The 20,608-nt window shown below is 40.7% G+C and overlaps 1 protein-coding gene across 3 annotated transcripts in view; it reads left to right on the forward strand.

The window, feature by feature from the left end:
- The first annotated feature begins 262 nt into the window (after positions 1–262).
- Positions 263–20,608, forward strand: part of LOC114447960 (dynein heavy chain 11, axonemal) — a 29,040-nt gene continuing 8,694 nt past the window's right edge. The window contains exons 1-55 of one of the 3 annotated variants that reach the window (XM_028424527.1): positions 263–360; positions 441–636; positions 732–836; positions 965–1,360; positions 1,607–1,939; positions 2,108–2,362; positions 2,460–2,629; positions 2,717–2,933; positions 3,024–3,140; positions 3,247–3,333; positions 3,427–3,585; positions 3,820–3,918; positions 4,032–4,190; positions 4,287–4,409; positions 4,484–4,606; positions 5,047–5,271; positions 5,346–5,437; positions 5,514–5,640; positions 5,725–5,877; positions 5,952–6,185; positions 6,639–6,770; positions 7,048–7,208; positions 7,309–7,465; positions 7,551–7,696; positions 7,784–7,900; positions 7,985–8,123; positions 8,254–8,346; positions 8,430–8,624; positions 8,701–8,778; positions 8,874–9,010; positions 9,069–9,219; positions 9,538–9,686; positions 9,770–9,920; positions 10,013–10,144; positions 10,442–10,615; positions 11,192–11,396; positions 11,589–11,754; positions 12,067–12,169; positions 12,393–12,632; positions 12,709–12,870; positions 12,950–13,143; positions 13,257–13,419; positions 13,807–13,930; positions 14,009–14,151; positions 14,711–14,872; positions 16,412–16,645; positions 16,772–16,918; positions 17,013–17,126; positions 17,197–17,340; positions 17,935–18,117; positions 18,205–18,306; positions 18,412–18,546; positions 19,701–19,874; positions 19,975–20,210; positions 20,299–20,421. In XM_028424527.1, coding sequence (XP_028280328.1) covers positions 269–360; positions 441–636; positions 732–836; positions 965–1,360; positions 1,607–1,939; positions 2,108–2,362; positions 2,460–2,629; positions 2,717–2,933; positions 3,024–3,140; positions 3,247–3,333; positions 3,427–3,585; positions 3,820–3,918; positions 4,032–4,190; positions 4,287–4,409; positions 4,484–4,606; positions 5,047–5,271; positions 5,346–5,437; positions 5,514–5,640; positions 5,725–5,877; positions 5,952–6,185; positions 6,639–6,770; positions 7,048–7,208; positions 7,309–7,465; positions 7,551–7,696; positions 7,784–7,900; positions 7,985–8,123; positions 8,254–8,346; positions 8,430–8,624; positions 8,701–8,778; positions 8,874–9,010; positions 9,069–9,219; positions 9,538–9,686; positions 9,770–9,920; positions 10,013–10,144; positions 10,442–10,615; positions 11,192–11,396; positions 11,589–11,754; positions 12,067–12,169; positions 12,393–12,632; positions 12,709–12,870; positions 12,950–13,143; positions 13,257–13,419; positions 13,807–13,930; positions 14,009–14,151; positions 14,711–14,872; positions 16,412–16,645; positions 16,772–16,918; positions 17,013–17,126; positions 17,197–17,340; positions 17,935–18,117; positions 18,205–18,306; positions 18,412–18,546; positions 19,701–19,874; positions 19,975–20,210; positions 20,299–20,421 — 8,828 coding nt within the window. In that variant the 5' untranslated portion in view covers positions 263–268. The remainder of the gene's footprint in view (positions 361–440; positions 637–731; positions 837–964; positions 1,361–1,606; positions 1,940–2,107; positions 2,363–2,459; positions 2,630–2,716; positions 2,934–3,023; positions 3,141–3,246; positions 3,334–3,426; positions 3,586–3,819; positions 3,919–4,031; positions 4,191–4,286; positions 4,410–4,483; positions 4,607–5,046; positions 5,272–5,345; positions 5,438–5,513; positions 5,641–5,724; positions 5,878–5,951; positions 6,186–6,638; positions 6,771–7,047; positions 7,209–7,308; positions 7,466–7,550; positions 7,697–7,783; positions 7,901–7,984; positions 8,124–8,253; positions 8,347–8,429; positions 8,625–8,700; positions 8,779–8,873; positions 9,011–9,068; positions 9,220–9,537; positions 9,687–9,769; positions 9,921–10,012; positions 10,145–10,441; positions 10,616–11,191; positions 11,397–11,588; positions 11,755–12,066; positions 12,170–12,392; positions 12,633–12,708; positions 12,871–12,949; positions 13,144–13,256; positions 13,420–13,806; positions 13,931–14,008; positions 14,152–14,710; positions 14,873–16,411; positions 16,646–16,771; positions 16,919–17,012; positions 17,127–17,196; positions 17,341–17,934; positions 18,118–18,204; positions 18,307–18,411; positions 18,547–19,700; positions 19,875–19,974; positions 20,211–20,298; positions 20,422–20,608) is intronic. The other 2 variants (XM_028424526.1, XM_028424528.1) reach the window with 2 other exon arrangements.

Raw genomic sequence — 20,608 nt, forward strand, 5'->3', positions numbered from 1 at the left:
TGTGTTTGGTTTTCAGATGCTCACTATTGTTGGACCTTTCCTGGAGAAAAGACAAATAAGACAGATATTCAGACCCAGCTTCCTTCTGCTTCGGCAGCTTTTTAGAGAAGAGTTGGAGAATTGTAAATGTCTGTTTAAACGCCAGCTCAATAAGGTGATAGCATTGCTTATGCAAACAATATTCCTTCAATGGATGATAGAATGCCAAATTAGCACATTTACCCCATTCTCACTTTGTTTACAGATGGAGAGTGGTTTGTCTAAGAACATGGGTCACACATCCGGAGCTTTGAAGTGGGCAAAAATGCTTAAAGAACGCATTCAGGCACCATGGGAAAAGTTCAGATTGCTATTTGACATGTCAGTAAAAAGGTCAGAGATACTGCAGATACATATGGTGACAGACTAAAGATTACATTTTATTTATACTATATTACTAGGTCTACAGAAGGTGTGGACATGGTGAATGAGTACAACATGTACATGGAGATGCTGCGTCTCTTGGAGCAGTATGAGAAGGACATTTACTCAGACTGGTGTGATGGTTTAGAACAGACCTGCCTGATGAACCTGAACCAGCCCCTTATCTCACGACATCCTTCATCTGGACTGATCTCAGTCAACTTCAATCCAAAAGTAACTTATTGGACAGAAAAATATTTTGCCACTGCACCACTGTGAGTGTATGACTTACCGGTAATCTCTTTTTTTCCTTTTTTTTCACTCCTCAGCTGACTGAAATCTTGAAAGATGTGAACTACATTCAGGGCCTTGGTCAGCTTCACATCCCTGCAGCTGCACTGACTGTTTTTGAAAAGCGTGACATTTTCACAAAGGTACAAAACAAACATTTTACATTATGGGCTTGCTAACACACATGCCCAATTTTGTTCAAATAATCAGCATTTTTTTATTGTGATGCTCCAACAAGTCTAAATCTTGTCTCCATTCTTGTATTGTGCAGTATTTGAGCAGCTTGCAGCTGTTAGTACAAGGATACAACAAGCTAAAGCAGACAGTGTTAGATGTGGAACTGGCTCTCATCAGAGCTGAGCTGGATTGCATAGACCTGCAGCTGACAAGAGCAGAGACCGACCTGACATGGCAGGACCAGGACTGCTGGGATTTTATCAGCTCCACCAAACAACTTGTCCAGGACCTTGTATGTCGCGTCCTTAGAGCCAAGGAAAACTGTGATGCTATTCAGTCAGTGATGAAGGGATGGGGCAAACAGGCCATGTTTTGCAGGAAGGACAACAAGAAAGGCTCTCTCATACAGCTGGAAGACAGAGAAGATTGTGTCAGCAGGAAGTACACCTCCATGAAAAAGGATGGGTACTGCATACATGAGCTGGTGCAGGTGTGTATAGCAGGATATATAACGATATTTACTCTTATGAGTTATAGATTTTAATACTTAAGTTGCTGTACTGTAAGCAAAGAAAATCTGTCATCTGCTTCCTCGGATGACATCGTATTTAGAATTTTTAGATTTTGTTTATTTGATCATTGTTCTATATTTTGGCCTGTTTTTCTGATCAAACTGAAAAGTTTTATCACCATGACTTATTGATAAATATCTCTCTAATATCTGGCTTACAATCAGGAGAATATGGCTCTTTTCAATGCTGACCCTGCTTCAGAGGAATGGCTGTCCTATTTGGAATATGTAGATGAGATGGTGGTGGAAGGGCTCTTCAACTACATTAGCCAATCTCTTCAATTCTTTGTGGACAACACCGAGTCATTGCCTAGCCAGGCCCCTCTGTTCGAGGCCCACTTGATGCTAAGTGGCTCACGGATGACCTTCTCTCCCTCGATGGAACGAGACGCAGGAGATGGGCTGTATGAACTGGTGGAGGGATTAATTGGAGATATTTTCAAAACCTCAGTGAATATCAGGAGAGTGGCTGCCCATCTCGGCACGGAGAGCTATCAGGTACTCCACTTGGGATGTGAATGTTAACAAATGTTCCATTCCAGCCAATTATGAAAGAGGAATAGAATTTAGATTGTAAGAATTTATCAGAGCTTTGAGTAATGACAGTGTATTTCTGCAAATGGGAGATACTCCTAATGCTTTATGTCATGCATGTAACTCTTACAGGATGTAATGGATGACATGCTGGATTTGTTGGAGTTGAGACAGGAAGTAATGGAGCGAGTGGATAATGTCCTGAAGAAAGCGATAAATTACCAGACAAAGTTTGATTGTTACACACATCTATGTCAAGATGACAGGGCTGAGTTTCTTAACCAGTTTCTGCTGTTTGGACGTGTACTTACAACAGAAGAGATGGAGGCTTATAGAACTGATCTCATCCCTGAGAACCCCCCTACAATCAATCACTTCAGAGAACAGGTAAAGTTTTTTTAAAGCAACTATGAACTGTGGATATTTTTCTCAATAAATGTCAGGCATTTAAAATTTTATGCTGCCTGTTTTCCCAAATTTACAGATTGATCATTATGAGGATCTGTATGCTGAAGTGTCCCAACTTGAGGGGTCAAGGGTTTTTGATGGGTGGTTTCGAGTGGACATCAGGTTCTTTAAAGTTAGCCTTCTAAACATGATAAAAAAGTGGAGCTGGCTTTTTAAAGAGCACCTCCTGACACATGTCACTAACAGGTAAAATTGATATCTGCATGGCTTTTCAATTCACACCAAACTGTAACATATGTTATTCTTACTGTGCAAGCTTTCCCACTTACCCAGTCTTGATGAGCTCCAGAAGTTTATCCGAACCACAAGTCAAGGGCTGAACCATCTGAACAGGGACCACTGTGGCTTTGTGGAAGTTATGAGTCATTTGTTGGCTGTAAGAGACAGACAGAAAGCAACTGACAAGATGTTTGAGCCACTTAGAGACACTATAATGCTCTTGGAACGATATGGTGTGACCATACCAGACCAGATCTACTCTCAGATGGAGGTACGTAGATTTTCTGCTGGCACTTCAAATAATATGTAACTGTTTTCTGCACATTTTGGCTTCAAAGCAATTAAACAATTTCCTGTGCAGGAACTCCCTGAGAAATGGAATGCGGCTAAAAAACTGGCCTTAAAAGTGAGGCACGAGGTTGCACCCATGCAGAATGCAGAAGTGATGATATTACGAAGACAATGCATGGATTTTGAGGTGACAAAGCACTTTTGGCTTTTATTCCCAGAGAAATTCCATATACACCATGTGGAAACCGGAGTCTTTTTTAGAGTGAAGAGCATAACTGTCTCTAATTTTTCAGGTAAAACAAACTAAATTCAGGGAGATGTTCAGAGCAACGGCACCCTTCGGTTACAGTGCAGCCTGTCCTTACATTAGCTTGGAGAAAGTAAGAGCTAACTTTTGGTCGATCTTATAACTAAAATAATATCCTGCTCTATTTTACATTTTGTTTGTTAATTGTCATGTGTTTTTTTTTTAGTCTGAAAAAGCAATCCGGGCTATGGAGAAAGAAGTAGCAGAGCTACAAGAGTCCACAAATCTATTTGACGTTACTGTTCCTGACTACAGAGACATCAAGCTCTGCAGACGAGAGATTACAGTCCTCAAAGAACTGTGGGACATTGTTGCTTACGTGCGAGTAAGTAGCTTATTCCATATTTTATTCTTGAAATGTGAATTATATTATATATATTATTGAAATACTGTTGAAGGCCTTGTCACTCTCCCACGATACCCATAAAAACTAAACGACTTGACCTGCCTGTCCTCTTGGACACAGTCTTTTGAGTCTTTGAATACCCTGTAGCTCTAGATGTCCCCATTAAGCACCCTCTGCCCATTGACCCCTCTGTATGCATCTTTATCTATACAGAGCAGTGTGGAAAACTGGACAATGACCAAATGGAGGCAGATAAACGTGGACCAGATGGATGCAGAATTGAGGAGGTTTGCCAAGGTGAGGTCACCAACAGTGCTACATCACACCAGCTCATCTCTCCTGCTGTCTTGCTGTCATGCACCATTGCTGCTTGTAACAGATGCCCCTAATAACTAATTATGTTTACTTACCTTCTGTTTGTGTAGGACATACGGAAGCTTGACAAAGAGGCTCGCTTGTGGGATGTGTATGCTGGATTAGACCTTTATGTAAAGAACTTGTTGACGTCACTGCGGGCCGTGAGTCAACTGCAGAACCAGGCAATACGAGAGCGGCACTGGGTGCAGCTAATTAGAACAACACAGGTGCAGCATGCATACAGCAGAAATCTTACTGTAGAACAGCAGTTTTGTGCAAGAGGTAAATCTGATGCTTTCTCTATCATGACTTCTGTTAAATAGATGGACTTCGCTGTGACAGACAACACCAATTTGGAGGACCTCTTGGCTTTGAGGCTGCATTTGTTTGAAGAAGAAGTTCGCAACATTGTGGACAAGGCAGTCAAAGAAATGGCCATAGAGAAGGTTTTTACATGAAAAGATGGATACTATAACCATCATACAACACCATCATCACTGTGCTGTTATTTTTATTTCAGGTTGTAACAGAGATAAGTCAAACCTGGGAAGCAATGGAGCTTTCATATGAAGAGCATTACCAGACCTCTGTGCCACTGCTCAAATGTGATGAGAAACTTATCGAAACTCTTGAGGATCATCAGGTAGATACTGAAGACTTTTCATACTAAGAATTATTAGTTCTCAAGATATGTTGGCAGAAGCACTGATAGCTAAGTGCTGAATAGGGATGAGACTGGAAAAGGGTCACTCTGTCTGAGTGTCTAGCAGCACAGCTGAGAGCAGAGAGGTCCCCATTGAGGCCAGAGATTTATTGCTGCGAGACAACACAGGGTTTTGTTGCAGGATGGCAGTATTTGTATGTGTACACCAGACTGGGGGGTTACAGACAGCAATTAGAAATCACTAGTGCCTTCATCTTTGTTAAAATACTCAGCTTCCCTCCCTCACTTTTTATGGCAGATGACATGGAATAAACCACATATGTTATGATGTCTCGTTATCAAGACCTGGCATTTTTTGCTGCTCTTCAAATTAGATCTTTTCATAAGATTACGCTTATTTCTCTGCCCTTTTCCTCAAGGTTCAGCTCCAGAGTGTCTTTCAGAGCAAACACATAGCTCATTTCCTGGTCCAGGTTGTGGAACTTCAAAAACAGCTGACTGTAGCTGACTCTGTGCTGATGGTCTGGATGGAGGTCCAAAGGACATGGGTCTACCTCGAGAGCATCTTCAAAGGCTGTGATGACATTAGCCAACAGCTGCCTGCAGATGCTCACAGATTCCAAGCAATAGATACAGAATTTCAGGTGTGTGTACTAATATGTCAGTAGTGTAGTTACACAATTTAAAAACTATTACATTTAGGTTTCATGTCTTGCAGGAGTTGATGCTGGACAGTACTAAGACTAAAAATGTTATTGAGGCCACCAACAAATCTCATCTATTTGAGAAGCTGGAGGATCTACAGAAAAGGTTCATGTTTTTTCATTAAACTCTCATTGTACTGTCTGGAGTTCTCCTTACTATTCCTGTACGGTCTGTCTGACAGGCTGGCATTATGTGAAAAAGCTCTCGCTGAATATCTGGAGACAAAGAGACTTGCTTTTCCACGATTCTACTTTATTTCATCTGCAGACCTGTTGGACATCCTCTCCAAAGGAAATCGTCCCAGAGAGGTACATTTGTTGTTTGTTGCTGTTGTCATGTCATGTTTGGTGTTGCTGTCTCAGCAAATGTAGTTACTGGTAATTTGTTTGCAGGTTACTGTCCATCTCTCAAAAATATTTGACAACATGGCCAACCTTGAGTTTGCCAAAAATGAACAGATGGACAATCCCAAACACGCTGTCGGCATGTACAGCAAAGAGAAGGAATATGTCCCTTTCCAAACCGAGTGTGGCTGTTATGGTCCGGTAGGATGATATTCAGTATGAGAAAATGAGAATGATCTGCCACTGTTTATAACCTGTAAAACACTTTACATTAGGTGGAGGTGTGGCTTTCAATTCTTGAGGAGTCCATGAGGGAATGTGTCAGGGGTCACCTTTTTGAAGCCGTTTCTGTGTACGAGGACAGACCCAGAGAGCAGTGGATTCTGGACTTTCCTGCCCAAGTTGCTCTCACTGGATCTCAGATCTGGTGGAGCAATGACATGGAGCTTGTGTTTAAAAGGTTGGAGGAAGGATTTGAGTCAGCATTAAAAGACTACAACAAGAAACAGGTACAGTATGTTTTATGATGATGTAAGACACTAACATTCAAAAATGTCAGTTAAATGAGTAAGGCTGTCAGTGTTTGTTGATTCAATGTTTTTGATTGTTATTTTTACGTTTCCCATATTTGTTCTCCAATCATAGTCACATCTGAGACAGTGACCTGAGGTGGGCTTATGGAGCCTCATTGTGGGCAATGCTCACAGTTGTATTATGACTGTTGTCCGTTTCATCAACATTATTAAAGGTTAACATGTCCTTGGATGTTGTTTGAATAATCTCTCTCCCCCTTCAACCTACTGCACCACCCTGATTGGATCTGCTGTCATACAGGACCGAGGAGGGACAAATGACATTCACTGATGTTTTAGTCAACACAAAGAACACAAGGTGTCTTATGTTTGCTCTAAAGTACACATGTATTGCTCAAAGCATTGTTTTGTATCTTTTTCCTTCTTCAGATTTCTCAGCTCAATTTACTAATTGGCATGCTCCTGGGAGAACTGAGTTCGGGCAACAGACAGAAGATCATGACTATATGCACCATTGATGTCCATGCAAGGGACATTGTTGCCAGCCTCATTGCTCAAAAGGTAGACTCAACTAACTGATTGCGGATTAGCATCTAATTTTATTTAATAATTCAGTAGTTAGTAATTAGTAATTAATTTAATATCAAAGAATGTATTTGTTTATTATCGTTTGAAAGAGGTGGTACATATTAATTGAAGAAGGTAAACAAGAGAAATACACCTTAAAGTCATTAAAAAGGATACAAAAAGCAAGACTTTTTTAAGTAAAACAAGACAAATTAAAAAAGTATTTTTGTGCAATGTTATGTAGTTTGATAGCAACTATGTGTCTTCACAGGTCAGCACCTCACAGGCTTTCCAGTGGCTTTCCCAACTTCGTCATAGCTGGAATGACCAGTGTCACCACTGCTTTATTAACATCTGCGATGCTCAGTTCCTTCACTCTTATGAGTATCTTGGAAATACCCCACGTCTGGTCATCACTCCCCTCACAGACAGGTAATGCTTCTGCTTACCAGTTTTAAGTCTGTGCACACATTCTTCACACAGATGTTCACCACCTACAGCATTGATTTCTTTGTGCTATTGCCATGTGTAGGTGCTACATCACTCTGACTCAGTCACTCCACCTGACCATGAGTGGAGCTCCTGCAGGCCCAGCTGGAACAGGAAAAACTGAGACTACTAAGGACCTCGGCAGAGCCATGGGTGTCATGGTGTACGTCTTCAATTGTTCTGAACAGATGGATTACAAAGTATGAAACTTCATCTTTGATGGTGTTTTGTGTGGACTTAGATATATCATTGTGTTAATACAACATTTTCTTTTTATATGTAAAGTCAATTGGAAATATCTATAAGGGTCTGGCCCAGACTGGAGCATGGGGCTGCTTTGATGAGTTTAATCGTATTCCTGTGGATGTTCTGTCAGTTGTAGCAGTGCAGGTCAAAACAATACAAGATGCCATTCGCTCTAAAAAGAAAAGGTGAGTAATATAAATATATGAACATTTGTTATTATGCAACACTGTGTTTAAAAATCAGTTAATATGGTATGCCACCACACACTGCAGGTTCCTGTTTCTCGATAAGGACATGGCCTTAAAACACTCAGTTGGCATTTTCATCACCATGAACCCTGGCTATGCCGGCAGGACAGAGCTACCTGAGAATCTTAAGGCTCTTTTCAGGTGGGAATGATACAGTGACTGCCTTTAAATATGCCTTTAATCTGCACAGAGTTCACTGTCTGTATTGTCTGTGTTTTACAACAGGCCCTGCGCCATGGTGGTGCCTGATACTGAACTTATTTGTGAGATAATGTTGGTGGCAGAAGGCTTCCGTGGTGCTAAGCTTTTAGCCAGGAAGTTTATCACTCTGTACTCTCTCTGCAAAGAACTGCTCTCCAAACAGGTAGGAGACAAGGACGTGATATTTTTCAGTATGTTGGAGTGGGACTGAAGCCAATAATATTAAATTTTTAATTGTAATGATAATTTGTATGACAAGTGTAAATACAGAAATGCACAACTTTGTCTTTTAGGATCACTATGATTGGGGCTTGCGTGCTGTCAAGTCTGTTCTTGTATTGGCTGGGGCACTAAGAAGAAGAGACAAGATGAGACCTGAAGATCAGGTGAACTTATATGTGTATGATGTGTGTGTCATCACATAGTCACAAAAGAAACTAGCATCTTATCTTATGCACATTGATTCTAGGTGCTGATGCGTGCACTACGGGACTTCAACATGCCTAAAATTGTGACTGAGGATGTGACTATCTTCTTGGGACTTCTGGGAGACCTGTTCCCAGGCTTGGAGGTGGAGCGAGAGAGAGACTGTGATTTTGAAAAGGCCATCCGGAAGACAACACTCCAACTCAGACTGCAGCCTGAGGAAACATTCATCCTTAAGGTTTTATGTGAACTGGTGTATACAGACTATAAAATACACAAAAAAGCTTTTATGTAACTATCTTTCCTTTTGTCAGGTGGTACAGTTGGAAGAACTAATGGCAGTGCGACACTCTGTGTTTGTTGTTGGTAATGCAGGGTCTGGGAAAAGCCAGGTTAGATATTTTTATACCTCAAAAGTGGCAAATGTTTAACTTAATTGTGCAACTCAGATGTCATATATGAAGTATCGCATTGATATTTTCAACAGGTATTGCGAGTTCTACATAAAACATATGTGAACTTGAAGAGGAAGCCTGTCTGGAACGACCTCAATCCAAAGGCAATAGACAGAGATGAACTCTTCGGCTTCATCCACCCTGCAACTCGAGAATGGAAAGATGGTAACAAAGCTATATGTAAATAAGTTTGACAAAATTAGAACACAGTACACATTACAGTCCTCACTGTTCTTTTGTTCTTTGCAAGGTTTGCTTTCATCACTGATGCGAGAGCAGGCAAACATCTCCCACCTTGGGCCTAAGTGGATTGTGTTGGATGGAGACATTGATCCGATGTGGATTGAATCACTCAACACAGTGATGGATGATAACAAGGTACCTCCCTCCTGTTCACTCATACACTATTGTACAACACATAGCAACCAAGGTGGTAGAGACAGAAAAAGATGTTTCTTTTCCCTTCCTTCAGTAATCACTACCTGGAGTGTGGGGACCTGGAGGTCCTTTTCCAGATCAATGAATCATGTCACAGTGATAGTGCGACTTTAAAATATGTTCTAAAGCAAGTCTGTCAAACATGATGAGATAAGGAGGTGTTTTCCTTAACGTTTGGGTAGAGTTTTGTCCGTCATATCGACCAATCAAGTGTCATAATATTTGGCTTTAAATGTAATGCTCCACAATATATTTCAGGTCTTGACTCTAGCCAGTAATGAGCGTGTGTCACTTACTCCATCCATGAGACTGGTGTTTGAAATTAGTCATCTAAGGATGGCCACTCCTGCCACGGTGTCCAGAGCAGGGATCCTCTTTGTTAACCAGCAGGACCTGGGCTGGAACCCGTGAGTCACACAAGATCCTCCTTCATCATCATTCATTCAAGGAAGTTTTCAGTATATATTCTTTAACTTGAATTGTTGCTCAGGTACGTCGCCAGCTGGATTGACCAACGGGAACGTCAGACAGAAAGGGCCCACCTCACCATTCTGTTTGAGAAATATGTTCCCCGTTGTCTTGAACAGATGAAGAACACATTCAAGCCTATTACTCCCATCCCAGAGAACTCCATGGTGCAGGTACATAACACATATGCAAAATATAGCAAATATGGTCTATTGTGGGCTTTTAGCAGTCTGAATAATGGAGTGTCTTAATTTTCTTCATTTAGACTCTCTGCACTTTGCTTGACTGCCTTCTAATGCCAGAAAATATTCCATCCGATTCCCCTCGTGAGATCTATGAGACCTACTTCACCTTTGCCTGCATTTGGGCTTTTGGTGGTGCGCTGTGTCAAGATCAGGTATTCAAATGATTTTATTTAATGTAATACTTCAAAATTTCTTTGAAGCAACTTGTAGAGTGCCTAAGTTTTGAATGCAGAGATTATATTGTATATTTTGTGTTAGTTACAGGCAATGTAAAGGACTGTTAGACCACAACTCATTTTTGTTTACTTTTTTATCTTCTACTCTTATGTATAAATATGAGGTAATGGCTTTGTCTTTTTAAGTGACCAACACTTTAAAGTTATTGCATGGCTGTCCAAATGAAATCATTGCATAATAATAACTTACGTCACCATCAATGGTTTGTCCAGCTCTATGATTATCGGGTAGAGTTCAGTCAGTGGTGGACCAAAGAGATGAAGACAGTAAAGCTGCCAGCTCAAGGGACAGTGTTTGACTACTACCTTGATCATCAAACCAGACGTTTCCTGCCGTGGAGTGATATTGTGCCTCCATTTGAAATGGACACTGGTACACCATTACAGGTAAGAAGAAAATACAGGCTTAGAGTAAGATGTGTATGAAACAAACTTTTATCAAAAGTGTTTTGATAAATAATCTCGATCACAAGAAGCAACCTTCAAGAAAAATAACCAAAAATGAACAGTACAGTCGTATTAAAAATGTATGTATGCCTCAGTGAACATAATAAGAGAGGGTAAAGTCACATCATGAGGTTATGGCAGGGGTGCTAGAATGGATGATAGGCTTGCCACTGTGTCTGATTACCATCTACTACTCTGTATACCAGACTGTGCGGGGGTGAAGGCATGAGCAACAAGGCTTGAGCTATCACCCACGCTCTTTTGTCTTTCTTTATGCTCCTGCGTACAGCTGTGAATGCTCCAAAGGCTCTTGCTGAGCCATAATTAGTGGGGTTTTGTTCTGAGCAAATGATGCTATTATGACAGAATAGTTGTGGTGTTCTGGGGAAATACAAGAAATTATAAATCACATACAATTCACTGAACACATGTCTGTCAATAAATCACACTCAAAGAAAGCCATAATAACCATGTATGTTTCTGCTCTGTGTCTTCCTGCTGTTTGTATGATTGCAGGCTGTTCTGGTACACACAGCAGAGACTGTGCGTCTTCGGTACTTCATGGACTTGTTGCTTGAGAGGAGACAGCCACTGATGCTTGTGGGGAATGCTGGAGTGGGAAAGTCTGCGCTCATCAAAAGCAAGTTAGACTGTCTGCCAGAGAGTTACATGACCACAAAAGTACCCTTCAACTACTACACTACCTCCCTCATGTTACAGGGTGAGAGTTTTTCAGTTGTTCTGTGGTATAGAGTAGCACAAATAGTACACAGCAGCACCATCTGCTGGCAAAGATTGGATTTTAAAGAAAGAATCACTTTCATGTTACATACCCATGTTTCCAAAACTGATGAGCAGTTTAGTTGACGTTTTTGTTTTCATTTGTGACAAATCCTTTCTGTTTCTCTTGTAGGAATCCTAGAGCAGCCATTAGAGAAACGTGCAGGCAGGAGCTACTCCCCCATCGGCAACAGAAGGCTGGTCTACTTTATAGATGACATGAACATGCCAGCAGTTGACAGTTATGGAACTGTACAGCCTCACACACTTATACGACAGCACCTGGATTATGGGCACTGGTGAGAAGACCTATTTTATGACAAGTAATCTGTACAACATGCTATATAGAAACTAAATCAGGATAAGGAAAATCTACCCTGTTACCCGATTTACCCGATTTCTGCCCAAAACCATTTAATGGGTAGAAAATAACAGAAGGGAAACCAATAAAGCCTCACTCTTTCTAAACAGGCAAAATGCAACATATAAACACAACAAATTTTACAGTATGGCAGACAAAAATATAGATTCGTAATTGCAGCTAAATGTTATTTGTGTCTTTGAGTCTGTTTATATTTTTGAAATGTTCTTCATGTTACTGCTCTCTGTAGGTATGACAGACAGAATCTGAACCTAAAAGAAATAAACAACACCCAATATGTTGCCTGCATGAATCCAACTGCTGGGAGCTTTACTATCAACCCACGACTACAGGTATGTTTGTTGGTAGTCCTTTGCATTGTCTTAAAAGAAACATACCTTTTAAAAATATATTAAATTAATTTTAAGTATGCCTGCTACTACTTTCTGCACCTAGAGACAATTTTGATTGTAAAGGGTGCTATATAAATACAATGGAATTCATACAGTTGGAAGTTATGGGTGTACATCAGAAGTAAAGTGTAATATATATTGTGCTCCCTTTGTTCTCCCTCAGAGACATTTCTCTGTGTTTGCTGTGAACTTTCCCTCATCTGAGGCTCAGATGTCAATCTTCAGTCAGATCCTCTGTGGCCATCTCAAACAAGAGCTCTTCAGTCCTCTCGTTCAGAGGAGTGCTGCAGCTGTAGTTCAAGCTGCCGCAATTCTTCATCACAAGATGGCACACAACTTTCTACCGACAGCCATCAAGTTCCACTACACATTTAATCTTCGAGACATATCTAACGTCTTTCAGGTAGTGTTCATTGAAAGCAAATTTTATCATCAGATGTGACTTATTAATAAATTCCTCATGTATCTGTGATTTTAAGGGCATCCTCCACTCTGGACCTGAGACTGTGAAAGAGAGCTCTGATCTGGCTCTACTGTGGCTCCATGAGTCCTGTAGAGTGTACTCAGACAGACTAGTTGATGTCAAGGACCTGCAGCTTTTCCAGAAACTCCAGATGGAAGCTGTGCATGAATGCTTTGAGGTACAATGCAGATTCTGATAAACAGACCAACATGCTGTTCTTCACCTTGAGATAATAACATTGATCAAAATGATTTCAGGGACTGGAGGACAAAAAGGTGAAAAAGCAGCCCCTCCTCTATTCCCACTTTGCCCAAATTGGTGAGGAACCCTCCTATGCCCCTGTCACAGACTGGTCTTCACTCAGAACCATCCTCACAGATGCCCTGGAAAGCTACAATGAGCTTCATCCAACCATGAACCTGGTGCTGTTTGAGGATGCCATGCAACATGTGTAAGTGTAGTCGGTCTGTATATTTATATAAGTATAGATAGATAGATAGATGGATCCTCATGGTAACAATTTTTGATGGTAATAAGTAAAAAACATACATATGTTTTTAACAGCTGTCGCATCAGTCGCATCCTGGAAACCCCTAGATGTCACGGATTACTGGTTGGGGTTGGGGGCAGTGGGAAGCAGAGCCTGACTCGTCTGGCTGCCTACATGTCCTCTGTGGAAGTCTTCCAAATCACTCTGACCAAGAGCTATAGCATCCAGGATCTCAAGGTAAATACTGATAGTGACTTTATAAAATGTGTTTTATTTGAAAATATACTTCTGTAGTTTTGCAACATGTGAATTATTTATTATTATTATTCAAAAGACTGCTAAGTCAGGTTTCTTCCAGCAGGATATTAACTGAATTGAGATTTGTTCACCACTTCAGTGATGCAGAAAATAATTGTCAGATACTATTTAAAACAATTGGGAAATATTTTAATACCCATAATATTGACGAATGAAGTTTATCAACAAAACCCTTTAATTGCCTTTTAATAAACCAAGCGCCAACATGGAACCTCTTCTAATTAATCACTGTATTGAACTTTTCAGTACACTCAATATTTGCATGGGAACACTGAATGTGTGCATTGATGGTATATGTGTGCTTAGATGGACTTGGCAAGTCTGTTCCTAAAGACTGGGATGAAGAACCAGCGCGTGGCGTTGCTCCTTACTGATGCTCAGATACCTGATGAGCGGTTCCTGGTCATTATCAATGACTTACTAGCATCAGGTGAGACCAACACCACAGTGAGACAAACCTGCTGTCATCATGCTGCCTGTGTCTGACAGACTGTGTCTTGCTCTTAAGGAGAAATTCCTGAGCTCTTTAGTGATGAAGAGATTGAAGATATTGTGTCTGGGGTGAGAGCTGAGGTACGAGGCCTGGGGCTGCTGGACAACAGAGAGAACTGCTGGAGATTCTTTACTGACCGTGTGCGACTACAACTCAAGGTATTGTTTTTAACGACTAGTGATTTACCTCTAGAGATTGTGGTTTTGTTTTTTTAAGTTAAACCTAACTAAATAACTAACAGATTAAAAATGCAGTGTTGCACATAAAATAAAACATACATACTCATGTACATACAACAGAGCCATCACTAAAAAAAAGCTGCTGTATGATTATGTTAAATGTTTGACAAGCTTGATTAATGAAACCACACAAATGGGAGGGGAGTGTTAAAAGGAAGGAAATTCTTTTCTCTGTACATATGTATGCCTTCCAGCTAGGTTTTGCGCCAGGGCCTCTGGTGGCGTCACCGTCTGCTTCAACCAACAGGGAAGGTGGCGGCCGTCCACATGCCAAACTGATGAAAGTGGGGGCACAGAAAGCTGCAGTCTCTCTTTAGGAGATGCATCACTTTGATATCTGCAACCTTGGATTAGTTTTCTATATGCTGTTGGCTTAGTGCAATGTCAATTTTAAGCACAGCAAGGCATGTTTGTGCTGACCTTTTGGTGTATGTACATGTGCTTGTGTGACTCTACCTCCCCGCTTTCTTCTCTGAAGGTGGCGCTGTGTTTGTCCCCTGTGGGCAGCACCTTGCGTGTTAGAACCCGTCAGTTTCCGGCCATTGTCAACTGCACAACCATTGACTGGTTTCATCCCTGGTCTTCTGAAGCTCTGCAGTCAGTCAGCTACAGGTTCATCCAAGAGATTGAAGGAATTGAGGTATGACTTACAACTAACACACATTATCACTCTGAGTTTCTGATTAAAATTGTGAATTTATGTCTCCCTGCTGTTTACTGTATGTGTGCAAACTATCTGATAGTAATCCAATATTAGCTGTGAGAGATACAAATGCAAGTTGTTTAGTATCTTGTATAGGTTTGTAATGCACCTCAATATTCCAGACTGGCTCAGACTTTAATGAACACCTTCTAATTATTGCAGTGCAGCTGGATTAACTTTTCCATAGATCCGTCATCATTAGGTCTCTGCTGAGGTACTGACAAATGGTTGAACACATGCCTGGAGACTCACAGTGAGTGCAGGCATATCATTGTTTTCCATCATGGCAGTGGAATGATCACAACCTCGAATCATTTATGTTAATGTGGGGAAGAGTGATTAAGCACATAACGACCTTCTAAGGTGGCACAGCTGTCACAACCAGGAAGTGTCATCACATATGTGAACATGTGCCAGACTATTACTTTTCCACTGTTTGTGTGTGAGAACATCTGTCCATGTGTGGATCTTCATTGCATTTGTATGGTGTCATTTAGTTTTGTGTGAAACCACTTGGTGAAAATCTTTTAGTTAACATAGTAATCATCCTGGCGCTTTCCACCTCTGATGTGTTTGAAGTAATACAATGTGTGAAAGCAAACAAACAAAACAAATAAAAGATAGATGTTATTGTGAGATGTGGTGCCATATGAGTTAACATGCATTGTGATGACACCACTAACACAACTTGTGTGTGTGTGTATGTGTCCTCACATATTATCTTGGTCTTATATGAGTCTTTGTTAAAAGAAAGTAAACAAAAACAGTTTGCAAGACATTATATATGAAGTCATTAATGATTGTTTATCTTCTTAAAGAGGTTGGAGTGTAAGACATGAAATGATCATTTATTTAAAGTTAGAAATGCCCAATGTGCTAATAGTTGTTGGACAAGGCCAATCAATGAACTTCTTTCGCATCTCAACAGAACACACCATGCTTTGTCAAAATGCATTATGTCAGATCTTAATTAATAATGATTTTTTTCCCTGCTGGCTGTATGATCATTAACAATGTTTTTTGTGAGTTATGGTCAGGTTTGATCCTTGTATTCTCTGCTCATTTGTTTTTGCTTTAATTGATCTTCAATTGTGATGAATAGAGCCTCATGTCATTGTGCATCCTATGATGAATACCTAGTTTGAATGTAGTGTCACAGCCACTGTAGACAGTGTTTAAAAAAGTTGGAGGACACCAGATATAATGTAAACAGTGTGCATGTTTTACAAGCTGTACGTCAGTGGTCTAAACACATTATTTTCACAGAGGTTTCAAAGCATAATCATTTCTGCTAGCTGCACCTAAATTTCAGATTGAGTAAGTCAGGGCCAGCCAAGTAAGATGGCAAAACTTGTAGATGAATTCACAATTTATGAAGATAATATTTCAGTTCCCATCAGGTTGGGGATGTTAAACTCCACTCAATTCAGCTCGCCCTGTTCTCCCCTCTCCCCCCTTGTCTGCTTATTTTTATAGCCTGCTGTCCAGGAATCCATCAGTCTTTTCATGGCCTACGTTCACACCAGTGTCAACCAGGCAAGTGAAAAATACCAACGCAATGAGAAGAGGTACAATTACACCACCCCCAAGAGCTTTCTCCAGCAAATCACCCTGTACAGAAACCTTCTGGAGAAGAGCCGGGCTCAGCTTCAGCACAAGATGAACCGGCTCGACAGTGGCCTTCAAAAACTCCAAACCACTGCCGCTCAGGTAAACATCTTTATTCCATTCCCTCTTCTTGAGGATAATAAGAAACAGCATTAGTGTTTGAATTGTAGGCTTCTCTTGACATTAAGTACAGTGCAGATGAAGTAATGATGTTTTTGTCTGTTTCAGGTTGAAGATCTAAAAGCCAAACTGGCTTCCCAAGAAGCTGAGCTGACCTTTAAAAACCAGAATATTGAAGCTCTAATTACAAAGATTGGACTGCAGACTGAGAGGGTTAGCAGCAAAAGAGAGGCTGCTGATGTGGAGGCACAAAAGGTAAGATACCCTGTCACATTTGGCTTTCATACACTTTATCACAAAATTACAATATGATATGCCATTAGATCATCATGGTTGTTTTTGTCTACAGGTTGCTGTCATTCAGGCAGAAATTTCTGTCAAACAGAAGGACTGTGAAAATGACCTAGCAAAGGCAGAGCCTTCACTAACAGCTGCCACAGCAGCACTAGACACCCTCAACAAGGTGCTTCTCTTTATATTTTATCAAATTTGCACTCAAATTATTGAATTAATGCTATCCAATTCTTATTTAGGTGAATCTTACTGAGCTGAAGGCCTTTCCAAACCCTCCGGCAGCAGTAATAAATGTAGCAGCAGCTGTGATGGTCTTGCTAGCCCCCCGTGGTCGAGTGCCTAAAGATCGGAGCTGGAAGGCGGCGCGGGCCTTCATGGGCAAGGTTAGGCTGTCATCATGTCAATCGCATCTGCCTGATTAATGTCAGTCTAATTTGTGAGAGGGCCTTGACCCTGGCCCTGCCCAACATCTCTCCAGTGCTCACATTACAGCTGGATGGCTCTATGAATATGCTCACTGGTAGAGCGGTTGTGTCGCTGGAAAATTATGTATTAGGAATTTTTTAAACTTCAGCATTTGTTTATAATGGGAGACAACGATTGTGTTTTGTGAATGAAAACACATGTGAATAGATGCCTTTTGACCACAGTTAAAACCCTTAATTTGACTTTATATTACTTGTCTGTGACCAACAGAAAGGTAACACCAACAACATTCAATCAAGGAAATTAATATGATTAAAAAAAAAATACAGTCTTTTTCAAAATTAAAGTAAAGTGAGAGTAAAGTAAGTAATGTTAAAGTAAATACTCATATGTAGATATTACAAAATTCACATTAGAATATATAATTAGGGTAATGTTGAATTACCAGATAAATTAAATTATTACTCCTGTTATGTCAAGTGTTTGGGTTTGTGTGTCACTTTATGTTATATTAAACCAAAGTCCTAACATCTGGCTTTAATGTCTATCAGGTGGATGATTTCCTGCAGGCCCTGGTGTCCTATGACAAGGAACACATCCCTGAGCCCTGTCTGACTGTAGTAAAACAAGAATATCTGAGAAACCCAGACTTCCGCCCTGACCTGGTTTGGACCAAATCTACAGCTGCAGCTGGTCTTTGTGCCTGGATAATTAATATAGTCAGATACTATGAAGTGAGGCATTCCCATCAGATAAGTTATTAGCATGATAAATGTTTAAGTTATCTGAAGGACGAATTGTTTGTTCTTTATTGTGTGCAGATTTATTGTGAGATTATTCCAAAAAGACATGCAGTATCACAAGCTAATGCAGAACTAGAAACAGCTACAGCCAAACTGTCTGCTGTTCAAAAGAAATTGGCGGTGAGTGCAGTGTTATTATTATTCTTACTTGAGTCACTCAGTCTAAAAGCGGGACTTTCTTAATGTCGTCTAATTTGCATGGCTTTCTTTGTTTCGTTTCTCCAGGATCTTGATGCCAGCCTCCAGAGCCTAACAGCTCAGTTTGAAACAGCTACAGCTGAGAAAATCAGTTGTCAGGAGGAGGTGACGTGTACCACCCAGACCATAGAGCTGGCCAACCGACTAGTCAAGGGCTTAGTGGTAAACAAGGGGAGATCGAGGCATTTGGTAGTGGCATTGGGACAGAGCTGGCATAAAATTAACTGTCAATTTGTGGGAGGCATGCAGGGCAGGGTGCTGGTAATCGAATTGCATCAGTAATCTGGACTAGAAGTTGTTATGTCCTGGCAGTATAGCCTGACAGTTCTGTGAGCAGATCAGGCAAAGGGAGGCTTTACAGCCTGGCCCAGCAGCATACTGGGGTCTTGTGAGACAGGTAGAGAGGGCTGGACCACAGAAAACGCATGGCTGAACTGGGCAGCTGGCTCACTGAGTAGTTTCCAAATTGAGAAAGGAAGAGAAATGGCAAGAAGGCTACACTAACACTGCCCTCTGTCTGTGCATGTACTAAATTTGATTGTACACACTCTATATGTGTGCATTTCTTGTCTCAAAACTCAAATCATATAAAGCTAAAATGATAAAACATTTATAGTATATGGAAGGACTATATAAATGTTGCCCGTTTCTGTAATTAGTTGAATATGATTTTTAAATCTTTCATATCTTATCTTTATGGGTGCTAATATGCAATAAAAGATGATCCTTTCAGTGGCCATTTTATAAGTTCGACTTTCTTATCCCAGAAAATAAATGTGGTTTGCATGGAACAGCGTGGCTTTTAAGCATATCAAGATAAATGTTTTGTCTTTATGGCATTGACCTGGAAGCAATAGTGTACAGACTAATAAATCAGGCCATCTATATTTAATCATTAACTTACCTCAAAGCCTCAACAGCTGTTGGAAATTAACAATGTCTCACCCCAGACTGAGTGATATTACAGGCAATCCATAATACATTAGAGTAAAATTATAGTGATTTTTAACTGTCTGAGAATTTATTATGTGACATATTCTAGATCCACTGCCCCTTGTAAGAAAATGTCGTGCATGATTTATTGTTGTAGGCTGTCACAGTCATAGTATTGAAGGTTTAAATGAATGCTAAATTGATGCGTAGAGCCACAACCAAACTTCCAGAGCTATTTTATGGAGCTTGCAGTTGTTTTGCTTTACTGCTTACATCTTCGTAGTTTGTACATTAAATACATTTTTTAGTTCTTGGCTTATATTTTGTAGCGCTATGTATGTATTTTTAAAATGATATGAAAGGCTGGTGTTTGTGTTTTACAGTCAGAGAAGGAGCGCTGGTCACAGGCACTCGTTCAGTATGAAAAGCAGCAGAAAACACTGTGTGGCGACGTCCTTCTCACCTCAGCATTTGTCTCATACATGGGTTATTTTACCAGCCAGTATCGTGTGGAGCTTTTTAATCATTCGTGGATTCCTTTCCTTCAGTCTCAAAAGGTAAAGTCAGCCTTGTAACAGATTTTGCAGTGTTAAGATTAGAGTGCACAGCTGATAGTGCTCTAACTAGAGTGACATCACTTCTCTGTGTCTGTTCCAGGTCTCTGTACCCCTGACAGACGGCCTGGATCCAGTACTCATGCTTACAGATGATGCCACTGTGGCTGCTTGGCATAACCAGGGCTTGCCAAATGATAGGATGTCCACTGAAAACGCTGCCATCCTGACCACCAGTGAGCGCTGGCCACTCATCATCGACCCACAGCAGCAGGGCATCAAGTGGATCAGAAACCGACTAGGGTCAGAGCTGAAGGTGGTGCGGCTGGGACAGAAAGGGTGAGAGGGATCGTCAGTTTTAATAGGTCAGGGAATACTAATAAATGTCCACGCACATTTGTTTTTATTTTGTTTCTTTTTTGTGCAGGTATCTAGATGTGTTTGAACAAGCTCTTGCCTGTGGTGAAACAGTCCTGATACAGGATCTGCCAGAAAAGGTAGACGCTGTCCTGGAGCCTCTACTTGGCAGAAAAACAATTAAAAGAGGAAGGTGGGTACTGCAACTGCAACATTACATTTACGGTTTTTGGGCTTATAATATATATACACAAGGCATCAAACTGGCTTACCAATAGTATCATACAACACGTGTGATTTTTGTATCCCTTTCGTACATAAGTCAATATACCCACAACCTGTTCCAGTATGTCTGGTGTAAGACAATAGGAGCAGATTTG

This window comes from Parambassis ranga, chromosome 16 (assembly GCF_900634625.1).
Source record: "Parambassis ranga chromosome 16, fParRan2.1, whole genome shotgun sequence".
Lineage (NCBI taxonomy): Eukaryota > Metazoa > Chordata > Actinopteri > Ambassidae > Parambassis > Parambassis ranga.